Raw genomic sequence first — 18,279 nt, 5'->3', positions numbered from 1 at the left:
GAGTATTAAAATTAACTTTTATTTGGCCAATGAGTTCCATTCCTTTGAGCATCATGGATGCTTAAAATGAATTCCATTGAAACACATCATCCTCTTTGTAATACAGACTTTCCATGGCTCTCAAGTATCCCCACAAAACTCCTTAGTTATCAAGTGTCCTTTTTGTTGCATTCAGAGAAGTTATTTCCCAACAGTCCCCAGAAAACGCATTTGCAAAATAATGTGTAGATAGCAAGGCTTTTGTTTCATTGCAGGTGAGATAGCAACTCAAGTTAGATTTTGCTTTATGGAAGGAGGCAATTGGACTCTCATTCCTCAGCAACGGTTTCCTACCCTTCCAGATCTTTGGATGACAAGAAATCAATTGTACAATATAAAGAGGACATGAGACTATGCAATGAGTTAAAAGGACCTACTATACCCCACTTATTCTCTTGGTCAGCCTAGTGATTTCTTCCACATTGGAATGGTCCGGGGCGAGAAAAACAACAGTAAAGCATAAGGAAGAAAAGCTGGGACAATAACCAACAGTCTGCTGGGTCAACAGCAGCATATGTCATTTAGACAAAGTGTGATTAATGTTTAAGGATGCCTTATTCATGAAATTCCCAAGTTAGTTAGGCAATAGGACATATTATCATTTCAATCTGCTTCTACCCAGGCCGCAATAGTCTAAGGAAATGTACATCACAGTTTTCAAATGAAAGAAGAGGGGAAAAGGCAAGAAAAAAGACCCAGCAGTTTGCCAACTAGTCAGATCCTTCTTCAGCATAGAATAAAACTAGATTTGTTTGACAGGTTGGAGGAATGGGTTAATTTCCCTGGACTCCCAACCAGTTTCAGTCTTCTGGTTAGAATTTGTTTGCTGACTTGCTTGAGTTGGCAGCCGCAGCATAGTGTCTGGGGATATGCAGATTGGACTTCTGTTTACAGTTCATCTTTTTGAGCTGCAGCTTCTTCTTCCTCTTCAACATCTGGCTCCTCTTCTGCATCCTCTAGATCTTCCAGATCCTGTTTGAATGAAGAAAGGACTGGTCAATTGTTTGGAGATGCTTGTGTCTCTAGTTTGATTCTCTAGACAATACAGAGCTAGAGTATTGTGAGAGCAGTTGCTATAGAGACCTTACCAGTATGGTAATTCAGGATCTGCCGTTATGCTTGAAATGTAACTAACTCAATGGGTCTTCTGCTAAAACGTGCAAGACCAGGAAAATCCCATGCATTCCAAGAAGCCACATAACACCAAACAATGGATAACAAAATGCCAAAAGCACATTGTCCACAAGCATTTCCATAGAGCAGATAGAAGGGATTTCAAGGCAGTGGGATACAGTTAGGTTTCCCACATCTTCTGTAAAATTACAATCTTTTTAATGAATAAAAATAACAAAGGGGTAATAACTTTTATCACACATAATGTAATTTCCCAATTTCAAAGTACCTGACATCACAGTTCAGATACCAAATGTAACTAAACTGTCGTTCTCCAGATGTGATGTAAGGTTCTGTCAATAAACAGAGGCTCTCCAGATATTATAGGCAGAAAAAAAGGTTGCATGTTGCATCTAAACTCAAGAATGTGGCCCACCAGTTATAGTAAGAAAAGTAAAAACTAGATCAAAACATTTGACCCAGTCAATAATGCCACACTATTCAAAAATAATAAACATCTTTTATATAATAATTAATAGTTAAAATTTCTGGGTAATAGACAAAGAGCCAGTCTGGTATGGTGCTTAAGGCACTAGGCTAGAAGCAGGAAGTGTGTGTGTTATATTCCCACCTCAGGCATGAAGCCAGCTGGGCAACCTTGGGCCAGCCACTTTCTCTCAGCCATAGGAAGCAGGCAATGGCAAGTCAATTCTGAAATCTTGCCAAGAAAACTACAAGGACTTGTCTAAGCAGTCGCCAGAAGTCAAAACTGATTTGAAGATGCATACACACAAACGAACAAAATCCTGTTCACAGGATGGGTTCAAAGGATCATATTGATTATAACTCTCTTGCTTATATTTCTTATGGGTTTTCTCAAAGAGCAACCATGACTGCTTATCTCGCTTCAGCTTTCATTTAGTTTACAGACCTGGAAGGTCTGAAATGCAAAGATTGGTCATAAAGTTACTTCTTCATCTCCATTCTAATTGTGACGTCAATAAATGAGGCAGAATAAAATGAGGAGTATTTGTCACCAAGTAACATCTGGTACAAAACGTTAACTCAGAAAAAAGAAACAAACGTTCCCTTATGTTTAAAGAAGAGTCCCATTGCTTATACCTGCATCACAATATTGATTCTCTACCAGAATAGAGTAGAGGTCATGGTCTTTTTACACAGAGAATTGTTTCTAATTTTGATCCTACCCAATCCTTTGTTTAGTCAAGCCATTCAGAAAAAAAACTGGTAATCAGTACTTTTTGATCTACTCTAAACCACTGATCATCACCATCTTGGGTCTAATAACCCAATAACACTTTTTTTTGTTAATCCCATTTTGAATTAAATCTCATAAAACAAAGGTGAAGAATTGTATGCCTTCAGAAATGTTATGTATCAGATTAAATGAAATTTATAATTATTTTATAAAATTATATGAGTTTATAATTTTTTGAAATTCATCAGGTCAGTTAAGAGTAAGCTAAACTTACTCTTAAGGCATAGTGCCTCAGTGATGCAACCCAAAGCTCTTTGCCACTGTTACCACCTCCTAAAGCCAGCAGGTATGATCACCTGAATTCCTTGTAGGACAGAGATGATGCAAAGAACCTGAATTAGGCATCAGTCTTGGGAATGAAGGAAATGTTTGCATATCTTAGATCAGCCAAGGCTAGCATGGAAACTGAGTTAGTTGAAAGGAACACTACGGGTGGGATGATGATCTAAAATAAAAACTCTGTGATTTTTAACTAGTTTAGTGGTTTGCCTTCAGCTATGCCAGCTGATCTTCAGAGAAGACTTTCCTCTGTTTCCTGGAGAATAAGCTAAAGTGGAAAAGTTGAATGATGCTTTCTAAGCACTATGGTCCAGCCTCATCCTTTTCCCTAGATCCTCTGAAATCAAATACCAAATATGTGAAATGTATTTACCATTCCTTATATCACTAAGCCATTTAACCATTGCTCACTGGAAACTGGGGTAACCATTTTGAGAAAAGCCAAGGAATCGGAATGATAAATAATTCCGTGTAATATATACAACCTATAACTGCTTTTGTATGTGGGAAAGTTGCTATCCATTATTATTATTACTACTGTTTTTTTTTAATAAAGCACTTATAACCAAGAAAAAAAAAGAGCAACCTAAACTGAAATGAAACACGGAGGCAGTATTTTGCTTCACCTTAGCTATGTACTATGCCAGGAATGGTGCTCCCAAATCATACAGCAATCAAAAAAAAGTTGAACTGAACTAATTTCCCCTAATGGTGTAAAGCAGCGGTCCCCAACCCCCCCGTCTGTGGTCTAGTACTGGGCTGCAGCATGCCAGAAATTGGGCCATGCAAAACAAGTGAAGCTCTATTCGTAGGATGCAGGCAGCATGTGAAACCACACCCCCTTCAGTCCACGGAAAAGCTTCTCTCCACAGAACCGGTCCCTGGTTCCCAAAAGGCTGGGAGCCACTGGCGTAAAAAGCTCAAAACAGTGGATAACAAACCAAATCAGTAGTTTCCATATATACATAATGGTAAAGAATGTGCTCTAATGCCTGCCATCAAAAATAACTACAGATACCTACATCCCCAGCCCTAGTAAGCAACTTGAAATCACCGCTATAGAATCTACTATGTACAGGAATTCTACAGGACTGTCAGATATAATATGCCATGGGCGAGTTGCTAGATTCTCACATGCCAATATAAATGGATAATCCACAGCATTTCTAATTTTGTCCTTTCATATTTACCTTTTAAATAAGGCTAAAAAATATAGCAGCATAGTAGCAGAGCTAGTAGCATCTCTGTCAATGAAGCAGAGACTAGTTATGCATGCTAAAAGCAACAACTCTGTGACTGAAAGAAGATGTCCACACCTGCTGATGGACTTTTGTCTGCCCACTGAAGATTCAATCTCACGACAACTATGGGTTGTTAGGCCAAGGCTGAGGGGAATGCAAACAATGTTTTTTTCAGCATTCTTCTGAACATGGAAATGTTTTTATAGGCTCCTGCATTTTACATGGCTCAGTCTACATGGAATTGCAGGTATTCTGAACACCCTTACTGCCGTCCCAGCTCATTCTGGATATTACCAGCTGTGTTTTGTTTACAGGTTGCTATGGAATAACATTCTGTTGGCAAAAGCCATAACTAGATTTACAGGATAGAACTGCCACTTCCTCAGGGATCTGACTTGTGTCCAGGAGCTGAATCTCTCTCTCTCTCTCTCTCTCTCTCTCTCTCTCTCTCCCTCTCTCCCTCCCTCCCTCTCTCTCTCTCTCTCTCTCTCTCTCTCTCTCTCTCTCTCTCTCTCTCTCTCTCTCTCTCTCTCTCTCTCTCTCTATATATATATATATATATATATATATATATATATACTATATATATATATATATATATATCAGAGCAGAATATCATAATCCTAAAATACTCACATTCTCATCTACACCACCATCTTTTCCACCGCTTTCCAGGAACTTCTTAAAACCTTCCAATGTCCTCTCTCCACTGTAATCTAGAACCTAGAAAACGAAGTAATAAGAATTATTACCAAGAGACAAATCTAGGGTCTCGGTGGATGAAGGATTCACTTCTGAACAGCGAAAAAAATAAAACATAAAATAAGGAGAGAGGATGTTAGAAAATTCACCTTCACCCATATGAGTCGAAGAGGAGCCAGCCACTAGATTCCCATGAATGCTGCAAGGAAAAAAATAGAGGACCATCCTCTATTAAACTATTTTTCCTATACATCAAGGCACACATGCACCCAAGCATACCCCAAAGCAGGCTGGGGGAATCATTTTCCCCTCTGTCAAGTTTCAATGTACAAATGCACTCACCGTTCTATCAGGGCCAGCAGGGAAATACTTGAGAGTAGGGAAACTGTGGACCTTCACAGCCTCAACTTCGTTCGCTGTAGAGTCCATCTTAGCAATAATGATGTTTTCATGGTCCTTGTAAGTTTCTCCAAGTTTATCCCAAATGGGAGCTAACTGTTTGCAGTGGCCACACCAAGGAGCATCTGCGAACCAAAAGATAAATTATTTTAACAGCTATTCAGCATCCACAACTCTCTCCCCCTCTTTTAATTTGGCTGCTGAGAAACTTTCCTCTCATTAATCATATATAATTTCAAACAAGATAAACATGTCTGTGTACACATAGATTGCTATCGGTAAAATACTTACAGAATTCCACAAAGACATTCTTATTTTCATCAAAAGCCACCTCCTCAAAGTTCTTCCCAACCAGAACTTTGACAGGCTGCTTGTCCCAGTCATCAGAAATCTCTTGGCTCATCAGATGGGGCTGAAATACACATGCAAAAGCAACAACATGAGAGCAACTGCATGGAATGTGTCAATAGGAAATCCCCACACCCACTGCTCCAAAGTGCAAAGCAACTGGCAAGCCAGACTATAAAAAGGCAGGTTAATATAGATTTGCTCCTTCAAGGTCACACCCCCATCCCACAACCCGAACATATCTTGCATGAGTTCTTGCATGAAGGATGCGTAAGAGTAGTTCTGTGTATATTAAACTGTTACTGTCCAATCAATACTCTTGAAGTTATAAAACATAAGAAATACATAGCACAGATATAAGAATGAAGTCATTATGATGATCTAGTTGGTTTCAAGGTAAGATTTTTTATAGTATACTTCAAAGAGACTTCCTCATTGTTTTGAATGTGTTTCCATTTTTCTTGATCACTGTCCACACTATCTAGAGCTGATGGAAGGTATAGACCAAATGCAACTATGTTGGAAAGGCTCTTAAAATGACCATGTCAAAATTTTCAAGCCATATATTTAACATAGTCTTAAGCATGTTTTTTAAAGTTACTATTCCATGTGCTGCTTGATCTTAAACTTCAATTATAACTGCCTAATTCTAGATATATCTTTAGTTTATCTCCAGTATGTATACATATTTAATATAGATAGAAAATATCGTTATTTTGCCTTTTATTCCAAAACTACATTTTTAACCAAATAATTATCCCTGTATCTCATCTTATCTATTTTGAAGCTGACCGCCAGAAGTCTCAATAGCACACCTAAAGCAAAAGACGTTTTATTTAGATGTCTTTTCCCTATCATAAATTGGGCTTTATTGATTAAAAACATTCTTATACTTTTAGCTCCATTAGCAATTCCTAACTTTTTTTTTCAGGCAAACAGATCTTCTACATTCTTATGAACCCTGCTTGATTGGTAAGAGAAGGGGGGGGGGGGGAATGGAAGTAAAAAAGCATAACAGTGAGAAAGAGCAAAGGAGGTGATTCAAGGGAAGCCCTGAATAACATGCAGTGTAAGAAATATCGAACAGTAACTGGAGCTTGGTAAGAGGCTTCCCTTTCCTTTCCAGTTTAAAATAGACATCTTCAAAAGATTCCTGCAAGGTGAGGCCAAGGCCACGTTCCTTCTATCATGCTGAGAAAGGTAATTCTTGGATCTGCACAAGTCACTCTAAAGCAGTTCCCAAATTCGTGCAGCTCACTTTACTAGCACAGTGGGACCATGTAAATCCTGGGACCATACTCCACTGACTCTGCCCTTTGGATTTCCTAGCCAAAGCTTTGCATAGTGTAATGTCAAACTACTCTGCAATGTGAATTTAAGAGTTCATGCCATATGATAGGTCTCAATTTCCATGTGCTACTATGATCAACTCACATGGCTATCTGCTCCAAAAACCCCATTAAAAAAAACCAATTACCTTAACTTTGCCGTCCAAGAACTTGTGGCAGAAGTCCCTAATATTCTCTGGACTCAGATCATCGGATTCTGGTTTGTACTTGGTCATTTCTTCCTCCAGAGTAATAAGGCGTATGGCAGGGCATTCCTCCTTTTTGAGGCCAAAGAACTCCAAGATCCTCTGGTTGTCACTATGGTCGCTGTCGATGTAAATGAACAAGATCTTGGGGAAGAGGAGGGAAAACAGGACAATGTATGTATTAGACAAAAGCATTTGGGACAGAAGAACACCCTGAATTAAGATTTCCCCAAGATCTATCCCATCTCTCTAACTTCTCTTACACTTCATATACAATTCTAAACATTATTAGTAATCTTAAACCTGGAATAAGCAACCCTGTAACTTCTAGATGTTTTTGAGCAGAGATCCTGAAAATAGCTTGCCAATGGCCAGGCTGGATATAAAAGCAGCAAAGTAGTGATACACAACATGTGGAAGCCAGAATGCCCAGATGATCATTAATGTTACAACACTGTATAACAAAAAAGAATGGAATTTCTATAGAGGCAAAATTCCTGTGGAATTATTTCCTTACAAAATGTCAGGCCTAGTAAGTCTTTATTTAAAATAACAATAGCACTTAGACTTATATACTGCTTCACAGTACTTTACAGCCCTCTCTGAGCAGTTTACAGAGTCAGCATATTGCCCCCAACAATCTGGGTTCTCATTTTACCAACTTTGGTAAAATGGAAGGCTGAGTCAACCTTGAACCTGGTGAGTTTCGAACTGCTAAACTGCAGGCAGTCGGCAGCCAACAGAAGCAGCCCACAGTACTGAATTCTAACCACTGTGCCACCACGACTCTTTTAAAACACACTTTTTGTTGGCTTTCTCCAGCTACAATTCCTGATTCTTTATAATGAACTGCATTTATTTTATTACAATGGGTTTATACTACTATCATAAATTTTCTGGGATTTATATAGAGAAGAATCAACCTTTAAAGAATAGAAATAAAAATAAGAATCCATAGTTTACATGCCAATTGTGTAACTATGATTTTTTGAGGGTCAGGGGACTCTGGCAAACCCCAATAACCAAATCTAGACTTTAGGAAAACCCCTTTTTTTTTCTTGGTTCAACACCTATATGAGCAAAATAGCAATAGCACTTAGACTTATATACCGCTTTATACTGCTTTACAGCCCTCTCTAAACAGTTTACAGAGTCAGCATATTACCCCCAACAATCTGGTCTTATGATTTTAATTCTTGATGATGTGTAACCATATGAGAAATGGAGTGTATAATAAACTGTACGAAAGTTTGCTTAGGAGTAAGTAATTATGTAGTTACTTTCTTTTATTTACCTTTCCTTTGAAGCCTTCAGCTGCTGTTTTGAAGTTATCCAGTTTACCCTCGTATTCCTCAACACTCTTAGGTAAGAACAACAGGATGTGTGTCTTAATCTCTCCGCCAAAGATTTTAGGTGCAGTCTGGAAGAGGAACAGTTGCATTATTGAAGGCAATTACATTATGTGGAATCCCAAGATTGATTTTCCTGACCATTCCTCCTCCTCCCTTTAGCCTGTGGGATTCACTACCATTTGTCCTGCCTTAGATCTAAGCTGCAGACCAAATGAACAACATTACGTATCACTCAGAACATGTAAAACTTGTGATATGTTTCTTTACCTGTTCGGTAAATTCAATCACCAAGGGTAACTGGTTCGATTTGATGAAATTCAGGAGGTTGTCTTTTGTTATTTCCCCATCAAAATTGTTACGACCTTCATCAAACTGGAAAAATATACAAGAATTCAGTTTACATCCAGTAAATGGACAAAATACATAGTCATGCAAGAACTTAGTAAAATAATAAAGCAAGAGTGGGTCTACCTATATGCCATAGTGATACAGAAGTATTCTGTATTCTTAATGCAGTATTCAGTTTCCAAAGAGCCTCAGCATTCATTGAGGTTTCTAGGCTAAGTGACACTGCAAACACATGTGCAGTGGAAGGTGGTAGAATACAACTGCCAAAAGCTTGAGAAAAGGACAAGGGCAATATATAATAGCGTGTGATTCCTTGATCTTTGCTCAGCCAAATTATGCAGTAAATGTGAAGTGCCCAATAATTCACTTTTTTTTTTTTTTTAATTTGATTTTATATGCCGCCCTTCTCCGGAGACTCAGGGCGGCTTACAATGCATTAAGCAATAGCCTTCATTCTTTTGTATATTTTATACAAAGTCAGCTTATTGCCCCCACAAACTGGGTCCTCATTTCACCTACCTTAGAAAGGATGGAAGGCTGAGTCAACCTTGAGCCTTGGAGAGATTCGAACCAGCAGAAATTGCAGGCAGCTGTGTTAATAACAGGGTGCACTAAACCCCTGTACTATCAAGGCTCTTCTGTACTTTTCACTGGCATTTTAAAATTGTAAGGAGCATGTAGATATTGAAACACATTTCACATTGCAAACATGACACAAAATGCTAAATGCCCAGGGTAGAAACTCAACCAAAGTTCTCATCTTACCACCCAAGTGGATTCAAGCAGCAAGCAAAGGGAAACTTGAGCACATTAAGAATCTCAATGTAATATTTCTGAAAAAGATCTGCCCACCACATTATTCCTAAAAATTTTTAAAAGGTAATTAACTGAATGCTTTAGGTCTCAGCACTTTAGATGTTAGATACTCCTGTTTTAGACAGGGTGAAATTATAGGGCTTGCTTGAATTGGACAAATGTATCCAATCAACAGAACCATTAAGAGGCAGAATTGCATACTATTAAGCCCCTAAACAGAAAGCAGCTTATTCAGAGACAATGAACCCCTGTGGAGCTATTGTTAGCTACAAAGGAACAGATGTACAGCTCTAGCACCAGGAAGTCTCTTATTGCAGAGTAACATCCACTGTTGACCTTTTTTCTCATAACCTTTCCAAGCACTTGAGAGGGGAAGGGAAGCAAACAGAGGAATACAGCCTTATTGGGGGATGGATGTTCTCCCTTCAAAGGCTGGACGCTTCTGCTTTTATTCCCCCTACAGTCCAGGTTTGCATACCCCCATTTGATTATATGAACTCTCTTAAAAACCAGGGATGAGGAATCAAGAGTTTTGAGAGAGGGAAAAAGCCCACTGGGCATGAATAAGCAAGCAAGGAGGCTTTCCTCAACTTGATGTTGTCCGGATGTATTACACTTAGATTTCCAGGATTTAAAACCATTGGCCACCCCTGTGAGCTTCAGTCCAACACACTGGAAGAGGACCAGGCTGAAGAAGAATGAAGCATTTTACAGATAGTTGAACAATCAGTTATGTTGATTTTAAAAATGTGAATTGGGAAACATTTTGGTTCATGGTCTCTACTGTCCTACTGATTCTCTGAGAGGGAAATATTATTGTGCAATTGATGCAGGACAGAAAAAAAAATGCTATGTAATTGAAGAACCTGTAATTATTACACCAGGACATGGCAAAAAGATTTTTAGAGCCATTATAATCAAGCTTCTTCACAAACCTTTTGCTGAAGCCTTATTAATTTCAAACCATTGGTTCAAAATGGAAGAATTTGGTGGCATATAGTGAATAAAAAAATATCAAAACAGATTATGCAAATATTTGTCCAATATGTGTTGTGACTGGCAGGACTTTTTGCTTGTTTCTAAAGCAGTGGAAAACAGGCAGACTAATGTATACAGAGCAATCAGGATTTCTTTTCCTCATAGACATACTCACCTTCTTAAAAAGAGCAACTCCATCTTTTTTGAGCTGATATTTGGCAAAAATCTCACTGTTGGAAGTGATCCCGAAAGGAATGTCATCAATGGCCTCTGCTGCCAACAGAAACTCTTTGGCCACATCAGATTCTGCATCCTACATTTAAAACAAACAAAATAAAAAAACCTGCATCATTATTTCAATTAGTATAGCCAGCCGGTATATCATGATTTAGTGCATACCGCAGATGCTATCATCTCAAAATTACAAGTAACCAAAAAAGTAGTAGTTAGGCACCATATTTTCCCCTATTAAGGCAAACAGGTTTACAAGAAAACTCAAGCAGAAGTAACCATATATCTGCATATACAGATTTGACAACAAGGCCAAATTCTAAACTGTTTATTACCTAATAGCTCTGCAATTGATTAGTTTGTGTTTCTGTTATACTGCCATTTTCCTCCTCCATCCCAGGAATTCTGCCATTGTCTTTTTAAAAAATCCTTCACCCTAATTTATAAATGAAAAAAATACCTTAAAGAATCCAATCACAGCAACTTCATTGGATTCCACTAGCTCTTCCGCAGCAGCTACATCTGCCAGGGTAGTGGCTGCAGGTCCTGTGCGTTTCTTTAACCAATTTAGAATGTCATCTGCTTCTCTGCCAGCTAGATTAGAGGAAAAACTTACTTATCAGGCATCGTACTTTCTTCTGTCTTTGAAGACTAAATAGAGAATAAAGCTTCACTCCCCCAAGGCTAATAAGGCTGAGTTCTACTTGTGTGCTCCTATATCCTCACTGTAATCTTCACTTATCTTAAACCAAACCCTAAATGCTCTAAAGCAGAAACAATTAATGTTTCTATACTAGGGTACTGTAATGTAACTGATTATTGTAGTTGTGACAGAATCCTTATTATTGAAACAGTCTAGGCATTTACAGTGGTACAATGTCACTTTTTTAAAAGAAAGGCAAGAATTAGGAGGCACTATTAAGAAAACACTTCATCTACAGCAGCACAGTGGTATCTTTATCATTAAAAAAGCCGGAAGACGGCACACTGCCCAGCTGTTGAGGCATGGAGTTGTCTACTAGGTACTATCATTTGACGCTACCTTGTCTTATTTGCTATGGGCATTCTACTTGAGATTGGGAGTATTCTTCCTCATTAATATGAACAAATCTTTGAAAACTAGCAAGGAACATCCTTTAAAATTTAGGCCAAAATAGGACTTACTTGTACAAATAATAAAGGTGGGATATAAAAAAATAAACATCATTTTTAAAGTGCTGGAGTACAGTGAAAACCATATGCCAAGTCTGGATCGGAATTTCTCCCATTTTCCCAGAAAACAAAGTAAAACAAAACCTCCTCCATCACTGGTCTTTGGGGTCCTTGGTGCTCTAGGAGGTTGAGAGCACCCAGGACCCCACAGTTCAACCCTGAGCTACAAATACCCTTCAAACACCGGTCAACTCAACCTTCACTCCCCTACCTCCACCACGTGGCTTCTGGCCACCAAAGTGCTTCATTCTTGGTCAAGGGCCACATTTTATGTACAGTCTGACATAAAGCCAAAATTGGGTGGAACTATTATGTCCTTATCTTCTACATCATTTTCTGTCTATTCGCCCTTAACCGTCTATTCTTACATGTCTGTGTGAACCCAAGCATCAACTACGTTACTTCTCCCAAAAGCACAGGGTTGGAGATCTCACATAGAGAACAGAGGTTGTATCTGTACTCTACATCAGGAAACAAAAATCTATATGGAGAATGCAACACAAAAGAAAACTAAAACATGTTCTCTATCACTCCAGAGCTCAGGAGATTTAACCACAGGAAGGAAGATTCCAGTACAATGCTAGGAAAAACATACAATCATTAAGGGTAACAGGCAAACAAGCCACCTGGAAAAAGTGTGTTCTCCAGCACTGGATGTGTTTAAGCAGACTGGACAGCCCTCTACTGGGAATACTTTTATTTGTATCCCTGCACTGAAGACATGGTAACTAAAGTGGTCCTCTCCAAATGTCATGATTCTGAGATTTTAGTTATTTCCCCACCAATGTATGGCTATAAAATGCATAAGGCCAACACTCTTATTTCAGTTAGTGCAACCCTGCAGTCCAAATCAGGTGCATGTACACATGAACCCTCAGCTAAATTCATAAATCAGAAGTCAAACAATATTATTGGCTTCGTCTTACTGTCTTGTGGTTTGTAAATGACTGACAGTGATGTGCTGTGTACTACAGTAGCAGGAAATAAAGTTTTCTCAGAGAATTTGCTCATGCTTTACTTTCAAGTCAGACCTTATAGCCAAAAATACGATAGCTTTCATAACTGGAAGCACCTCCAAATAGTAAGAAAGAGGTGCCTTGTTCTTAACTTCACAGAAGGAATAGCAATTAAATCCAGTCTTTCTGCATTTCAGAAGCTCTCAAATCATTCCAGTCCTAAGCTGAAAAAGCAAGCTCAAAGCCCAAGGGCAAAGCAAGCTCATATTATTGTTCATAGTTAAAATTATGATATTTCTTTTGTCTTGTGCTTCTAGTGTTCTTACAACAGCTTGAAAAAATGGTGACCAAACTCCCTGCAGTGCCTTTTCCTCCCTCTACAGTTGCAATATGTGCTGTGTATCACACCCACAGTAATGATTCACAACCATGTTAGACAAGATTTATGAAATGGACACAAGTTGAGATTAATTTATTTACCAGGCTTGAAACACCTGTGAAAATGTCAACATAGAAATATTTTTACAGGTAGTCCTCAACTTACAATAGTTTGCTTAGTGACCAAAGTTACAATCACACTGAAAAAAGGGACTTATCATTTTTCATATTTACAACTGTTATAGCATCCCCATGGTCACATGATCAAAATTCAAATGCTTGGCAACTGATTCATAGTTATGACGGTTGGAGTGAATGTGACTACCTTTTGTGACCTTCTGACAAGCAAAGTCAATGGGGAAGCCAGATTCACTAAACAATCATCTTACTAACTTAACTTTAATGATTCACTTAAGGTGAATAAAAGGTCATAAGGTCATAAAAGGGGGCAAAACTCAGTGAACAAATATCTCTTAGCAACAGAATATTTGGACTCAATTGTGGTTGTAAGTCGCATCCAGGTGACCTGTATTTTAAACATTTCTGTGCTGACATTTTAAATATGGTTTGCTGTTCAAGTCAGGATTGGTTGAATATTAGAACAACATATAAGTCTAGTTAAATGAATACCATATTTGCTGCCAAATATTTTGATAGCTATTTATTAGGGAACCTGTGGCTGAAATTCTGTTTCTAGGGAACACCTATTACAAATTCAATAGCAGATCACACTGCACTATATAGTAAGTGTAATAGATAACATTTTACAGCTATGTCACCATCACATTCAACAGAGTAACTTACTAATTTTCTTAAGTGTAATTATATATAAAGGACTATGCTTTGTTTAATTAAACCAAACATAAAACATTTTAGAAGGAAAAGCTTTGTCAATATCAAGTCAGGTTGTGACACAGCAAAATTATAACAAGAGGCCCAAAACAGCTGCCTAAGTCTCCTCTAGCAATCTACAAGAGATAGTAATTATAGATGTACTAATTATAGTAAAGATGATGACTAATGGACAAAAGCTCAACATGCAAGGACAAAGGGCATAAAAGTTACCAATAGCATGCTTTTGATGGGGCTTTCTGACCAAAGTCTGATATGAAAAAATTAAAAATAAAAGCCAATATTTTAACATAGTTTCGAACTTTAGCACTGTAATCCTTCAAATTCAATAAAAATGATCTTTGGAATAAACAGAATATCTACAAGTCTTTATACTTGATGTTTCTTTTCCCAGGAGAAAGCTCATGATCCTAGAAAAAGATGCATCCTTTTCCTTCAAATCTAAAGCACTGTACAGTTTTTCTGATGCAACAAATGTTTATTAGCTGTTCTCCTGTACAAAACCCAGTTAATCTTTGGTTCTATTGTGCAGTTAGTCCTCTAAGGAAAATTACAATTCTTTAACAGCTTCATGGTGCTCTCACCTGTGTATTCTTTGGGAGAAGACTTATCTCCATTCTTGAAGAATTTGATAGTAGGATAACCCCGAACACCAAATTGTTGGGCGAGTTCGGATTCTTCTGTAGCATCTACCTTAGCCAATCTGATTTCAGAGTTTTCAGTTTTCAATTTTGCTGCTGCTTTCACATATTCAGGTGCCAAAGCTTTACAGTGACCACACCATGGTGCATCTGTGGAAAAGAAAATTGAAATACTAGAAAACACAGCATCAAATGAATTGTGTATTTTCTACATTTTCTGTTGATACCTTCTATTCCTAAGAATACACTTTCATTACAAAACATTTCTCAATTATTCTCGAATAGACAGAATTATATCAGAATTTTATTCAGAAAGCTTCACCTTTAATTTATATACTGCCTATAAACTTGCCTAGGACCATGAATTTCCACAGTAAAAGCGCATTATTCTCCTACAGGAAAATTACCCTTAAAAACAAGTGCCAAAAAGAATGTTTGAGGTACATCATTCAACTTTAGAATGCCACAACAGACCCTTAATACAAAATACTTGGTATCATAGCTCTCACATTGTAAACAATTCCTGCTAAAGTTGTGTGCCAAAATTAAAGTATTCCAGAAATCATTGACTGTGACAAATCTTTGATAAACTAGGGTTTTTTAACACTACTGTGAACTTTAATTAATACTGAGAAGAAAAAAAAGTAGGATGCTTTACTCTCTTCCCCCCTCCCCCTTTCAAAGTTAAGCAGCAGAAAGTGCAACTATTTTATGGAGGAAATTAGCAAGAGTTGTTAGGAATTACGCCATCCCTCAACGCCTTCCACATGTGGAGAGTGTCACGTCTCACAAAATTAAGACGTGTGCTTAGAGCAGCAAGAAAGGGCAGTTTTCTTGCAACTAAGGCAGTATATATTAAGAAAAAAAAACGGCTACCTCTACTTTAAACCAGGATTTGTAAGTTTCTTTATAAAAAGCATCCCCCTGTGTCGTATATTTCGTTTTACTGATAATTTTTTTAAAAAAATTTCTATCCGTCAGCAGTATATAAAGGTTCTGCGGGGAACACACAACTACCACGGACGGGCACGCCTGACGCGTCACTTCCAACGCCTTCCCTTAAGCGGCACACCCCCCTCTCTTCTTTCCACGCACTTTCCTCATATACGGTACTTCGCGCAGGCCTTGCTCCCCTCTCTCCGGTCTGGGAAAGGCCCATTAAGCTTCTCCTCTCGGGCTTGCAAAGCCCGTCAGTCACCCAACAAGCCAAGGTTGCCGCCTTGGGGGCAGTTTAAGAGGCCAGAATATGCCCCGTTTGCAGCCGCCGGTAGCCGAGAGCCATTCGAAGCGCAAACCCCGCGGAAAGCCTCTCCCAGGATAGAGAGAGAGAGAGAGAGGCAGGGTGGCCTAAGGCCGCAGAAGGGGACCTTCGCCTCAAAGCCGCGGAACGGAAGGCTTACCGAGGGGGACCCCATACACACACACACACACGCCCCGCGTCCCTTCTCCACTCACAGAACTCCACCAGGATATTCGGGTATTGCTCCAGCGCTTGCTCGAAGTTGGCGGTCTTCAGCACCAGCACGCCCTCCTCTTCCTCGATGTCGGCGGCGAGGGAGGCCTGACCCAGCCACAGCAAACACAGCACCGGAGCGCAAAAATGGAGGAGCTTCATGGCGGCGGCGGCAGCAGCGAAGGCGACGACAGCGACGGGATCTCCAGGCAAAGAGACCGAGCAACAAGAAAGCACGGCGAAAGAGAACGGTCGAACCCCGCCTCCCACTTATAAACCCGCCCTTGCCCCGCCGAGGCTACCGCCTATTGGCCACTTCCGGCCTCCTCCGAGTGACTTCTCATTGAATGGGCGTCGAGCCCCGGGTCCGCCCTCATTTCTTGATTGGTCGCTGAGAAACCTAACGTCATCTTTCCTTCCACCTCCGAACAACCCGGAGAGTTTTTTGCGTTCCGTCCACTAGGATTGGCTTGTCAGACTTCATGGTTGGCTGCGATTGGATAACAGCGCCGCTCTCGTTCCGCTGTTCGACCGCCTTTGATTGGTTGCTTGGTGAAGCTTTAAACAGAGTCTACCTCTTCCTCCATTGCATTTCACCTCTCGCCTTTGGAACGTGGCATCTAGGAAGACTGCCCGTTTTGTAATGCGCATGCGCGTTGGTGGGGTCTCGTTCGTGTTTGATTCTGACTGGGCCGCGTTTTATAAAACGCCCGGAATAATAACCGACGAGTATTTCCGGGTCAGAAGAAATCGAACACATGTAGGCGTTTTCTGTCGTTGGAGATTTCGTTTAGATTTTAGAAGGTGGGGGAGAAAAGAGGAAAGGAATTGGCTGAGTGGTGGGAAATATGAACTGTGTGCATCAATCTTGTGTAGTACGTCAAATTGCCTATAAAGATAATGTACGAGTGGGAACTGGGTTGGTTGGAAAATTACAGGTGGGGAAGTCGAGGCTACTTGGTAATGCAGTTGCCTGGGATAAAGAATGTAGGCTGAAGTTAGAGTGGTATTTTCTCTGCTTCTTAGGTAAAGTCTTCAAAAGTCTCGCCTTCCAGGAAAAGGAAAATATTAAGAGTATTAACCACTACTGGGTGGCCTAAAAAATTAGCATTCTCCAAACCAGCCCCTCATGCATTTATGTACTTTTAAAATATATGCAGAATAGAACTGTGCAGATCAAAATGATTAACAAAACTAACAAAAAGGAATAGGCAGAAACAGTATTTGGCTATTTTAATGAAAATCGGAGCACTTTTCATATCAGTACAATCCTTTTCTATCTTGCATAAAAATAAAAATGATGAATATGTGAAACGGGGGTGTTGTATCACACTTACAGCATATGTTAAAAAAATATGAATAAAAATAGGTAAAGAAATCCCTGTGGATTTTACTCCTCTAGTCATTGCCAACTCTGGGAGTGGTGGTGCTTATCAAGGCCATTGAGCCAGCAGTGTCTGAAGACATTTCCATGGTCATTACTTTCCCACCAAAATGGTACCTATTTGCATGCTTTCATACTGCTAGGTTGGCAGGAGCTCACCCTGTTGTATGTTGCTCGGCTCTCAAACCTGGGTGCCAGCTTTTCCAGCTAACAAGCCTAGCGTCAACCCTGAGTCACCGGGCCACCCCCAATATAAAAAATAGGCCTACATATAAATGCAAAAAACTACCTTGAATGCTGTTTAATTCCTGCCTTAGTAAAACGAAGTGACCCTTTAACTTGCAAGTAGCAGTGATTTGGCATTGCCGGCTTCTAGGTTTTTTTTAATTGCATATACAAAGGTGCTCCAATGATGCATTCATAAAATCTGATAGCTGATTTTGTCACATTGTGCACATATTGGCTAAGATCGCATATTGTATTCTAAACATAAATTATTTGCTGGTACTGAAATGTAAAATAATATAGTTTTGTGAATAGGCCATAATTGTTTTGTATCTACTGTTAAGCCATCTGAGTTGGTTCATGCATTGTACTAATTCAAAAAAACCAAAACAATGTTATAGTTTATTCCAGTATGAATTCAGGCACTAAGTTACCAAATCCAGGTGTATTTTAGCTTTTAGTCTCGAGAATATTCTCTTTAGGATAACTATAAATTATTTATGAACATTCTGGCTTTTC

General features: G+C 39.2%; 1 protein-coding gene across 1 annotated transcript; it reads right to left on the bottom strand.

Annotated features, from left to right (window-relative positions):
- Positions 1-16,390, bottom strand: P4HB (prolyl 4-hydroxylase subunit beta). Its single transcript, XM_070937648.1, has 11 exons — positions 16,154-16,390; positions 14,642-14,848; positions 11,120-11,253; positions 10,604-10,741; positions 8,554-8,658; positions 8,229-8,354; positions 6,878-7,078; positions 5,344-5,464; positions 4,996-5,177; positions 4,588-4,674; positions 1-1,011 (listed from the first exon to the last, which is right to left on the bottom strand). The coding sequence occupies exons 1-11, from the start codon at positions 16,311-16,313 to the stop codon at positions 928-930; spliced, it is 1,545 nt and encodes a 514-aa protein (XP_070793749.1). The 5' UTR covers positions 16,314-16,390; the 3' UTR covers positions 1-927.
- Between the last annotated feature and the right edge of the window lie 1,889 nt (positions 16,391-18,279).

Source organism: Pituophis catenifer, unplaced genomic scaffold (genome assembly GCF_029215685.1).
Source record: "Pituophis catenifer annectens isolate HBS135680 unplaced genomic scaffold, rPitCat1.0.hap2 SCAF_2, whole genome shotgun sequence".
Taxonomy (NCBI): Eukaryota; Metazoa; Chordata; class Lepidosauria; order Squamata; family Colubridae; genus Pituophis; species Pituophis catenifer.
The sequence above is the reverse complement of the archived record's forward strand: the minus strand, read 5'-3'. Positions and strand labels throughout refer to the sequence as shown.

Coding starts and splice junctions, on each gene's coding strand:
- P4HB (XM_070937648.1), bottom strand. CDS start 16,313: ATGAAGCTCCTCCATTTTTGCGCTCCGGTGCTGTGTTTGCTGTGGCTG. Junction 11,254..14,641: donor TTCTCCCAAAGAATACACAG/GTGAGAGCACCA, acceptor CCTCTAATCTAG/CTGGCAGAGAAGCAGATGAC. Junction 1,012..4,587: donor ATGGTGGTGTAGATGAGAAT/GTGAGTATTTTA, acceptor TCATTCAAACAG/GATCTGGAAGATCTAGAGGA.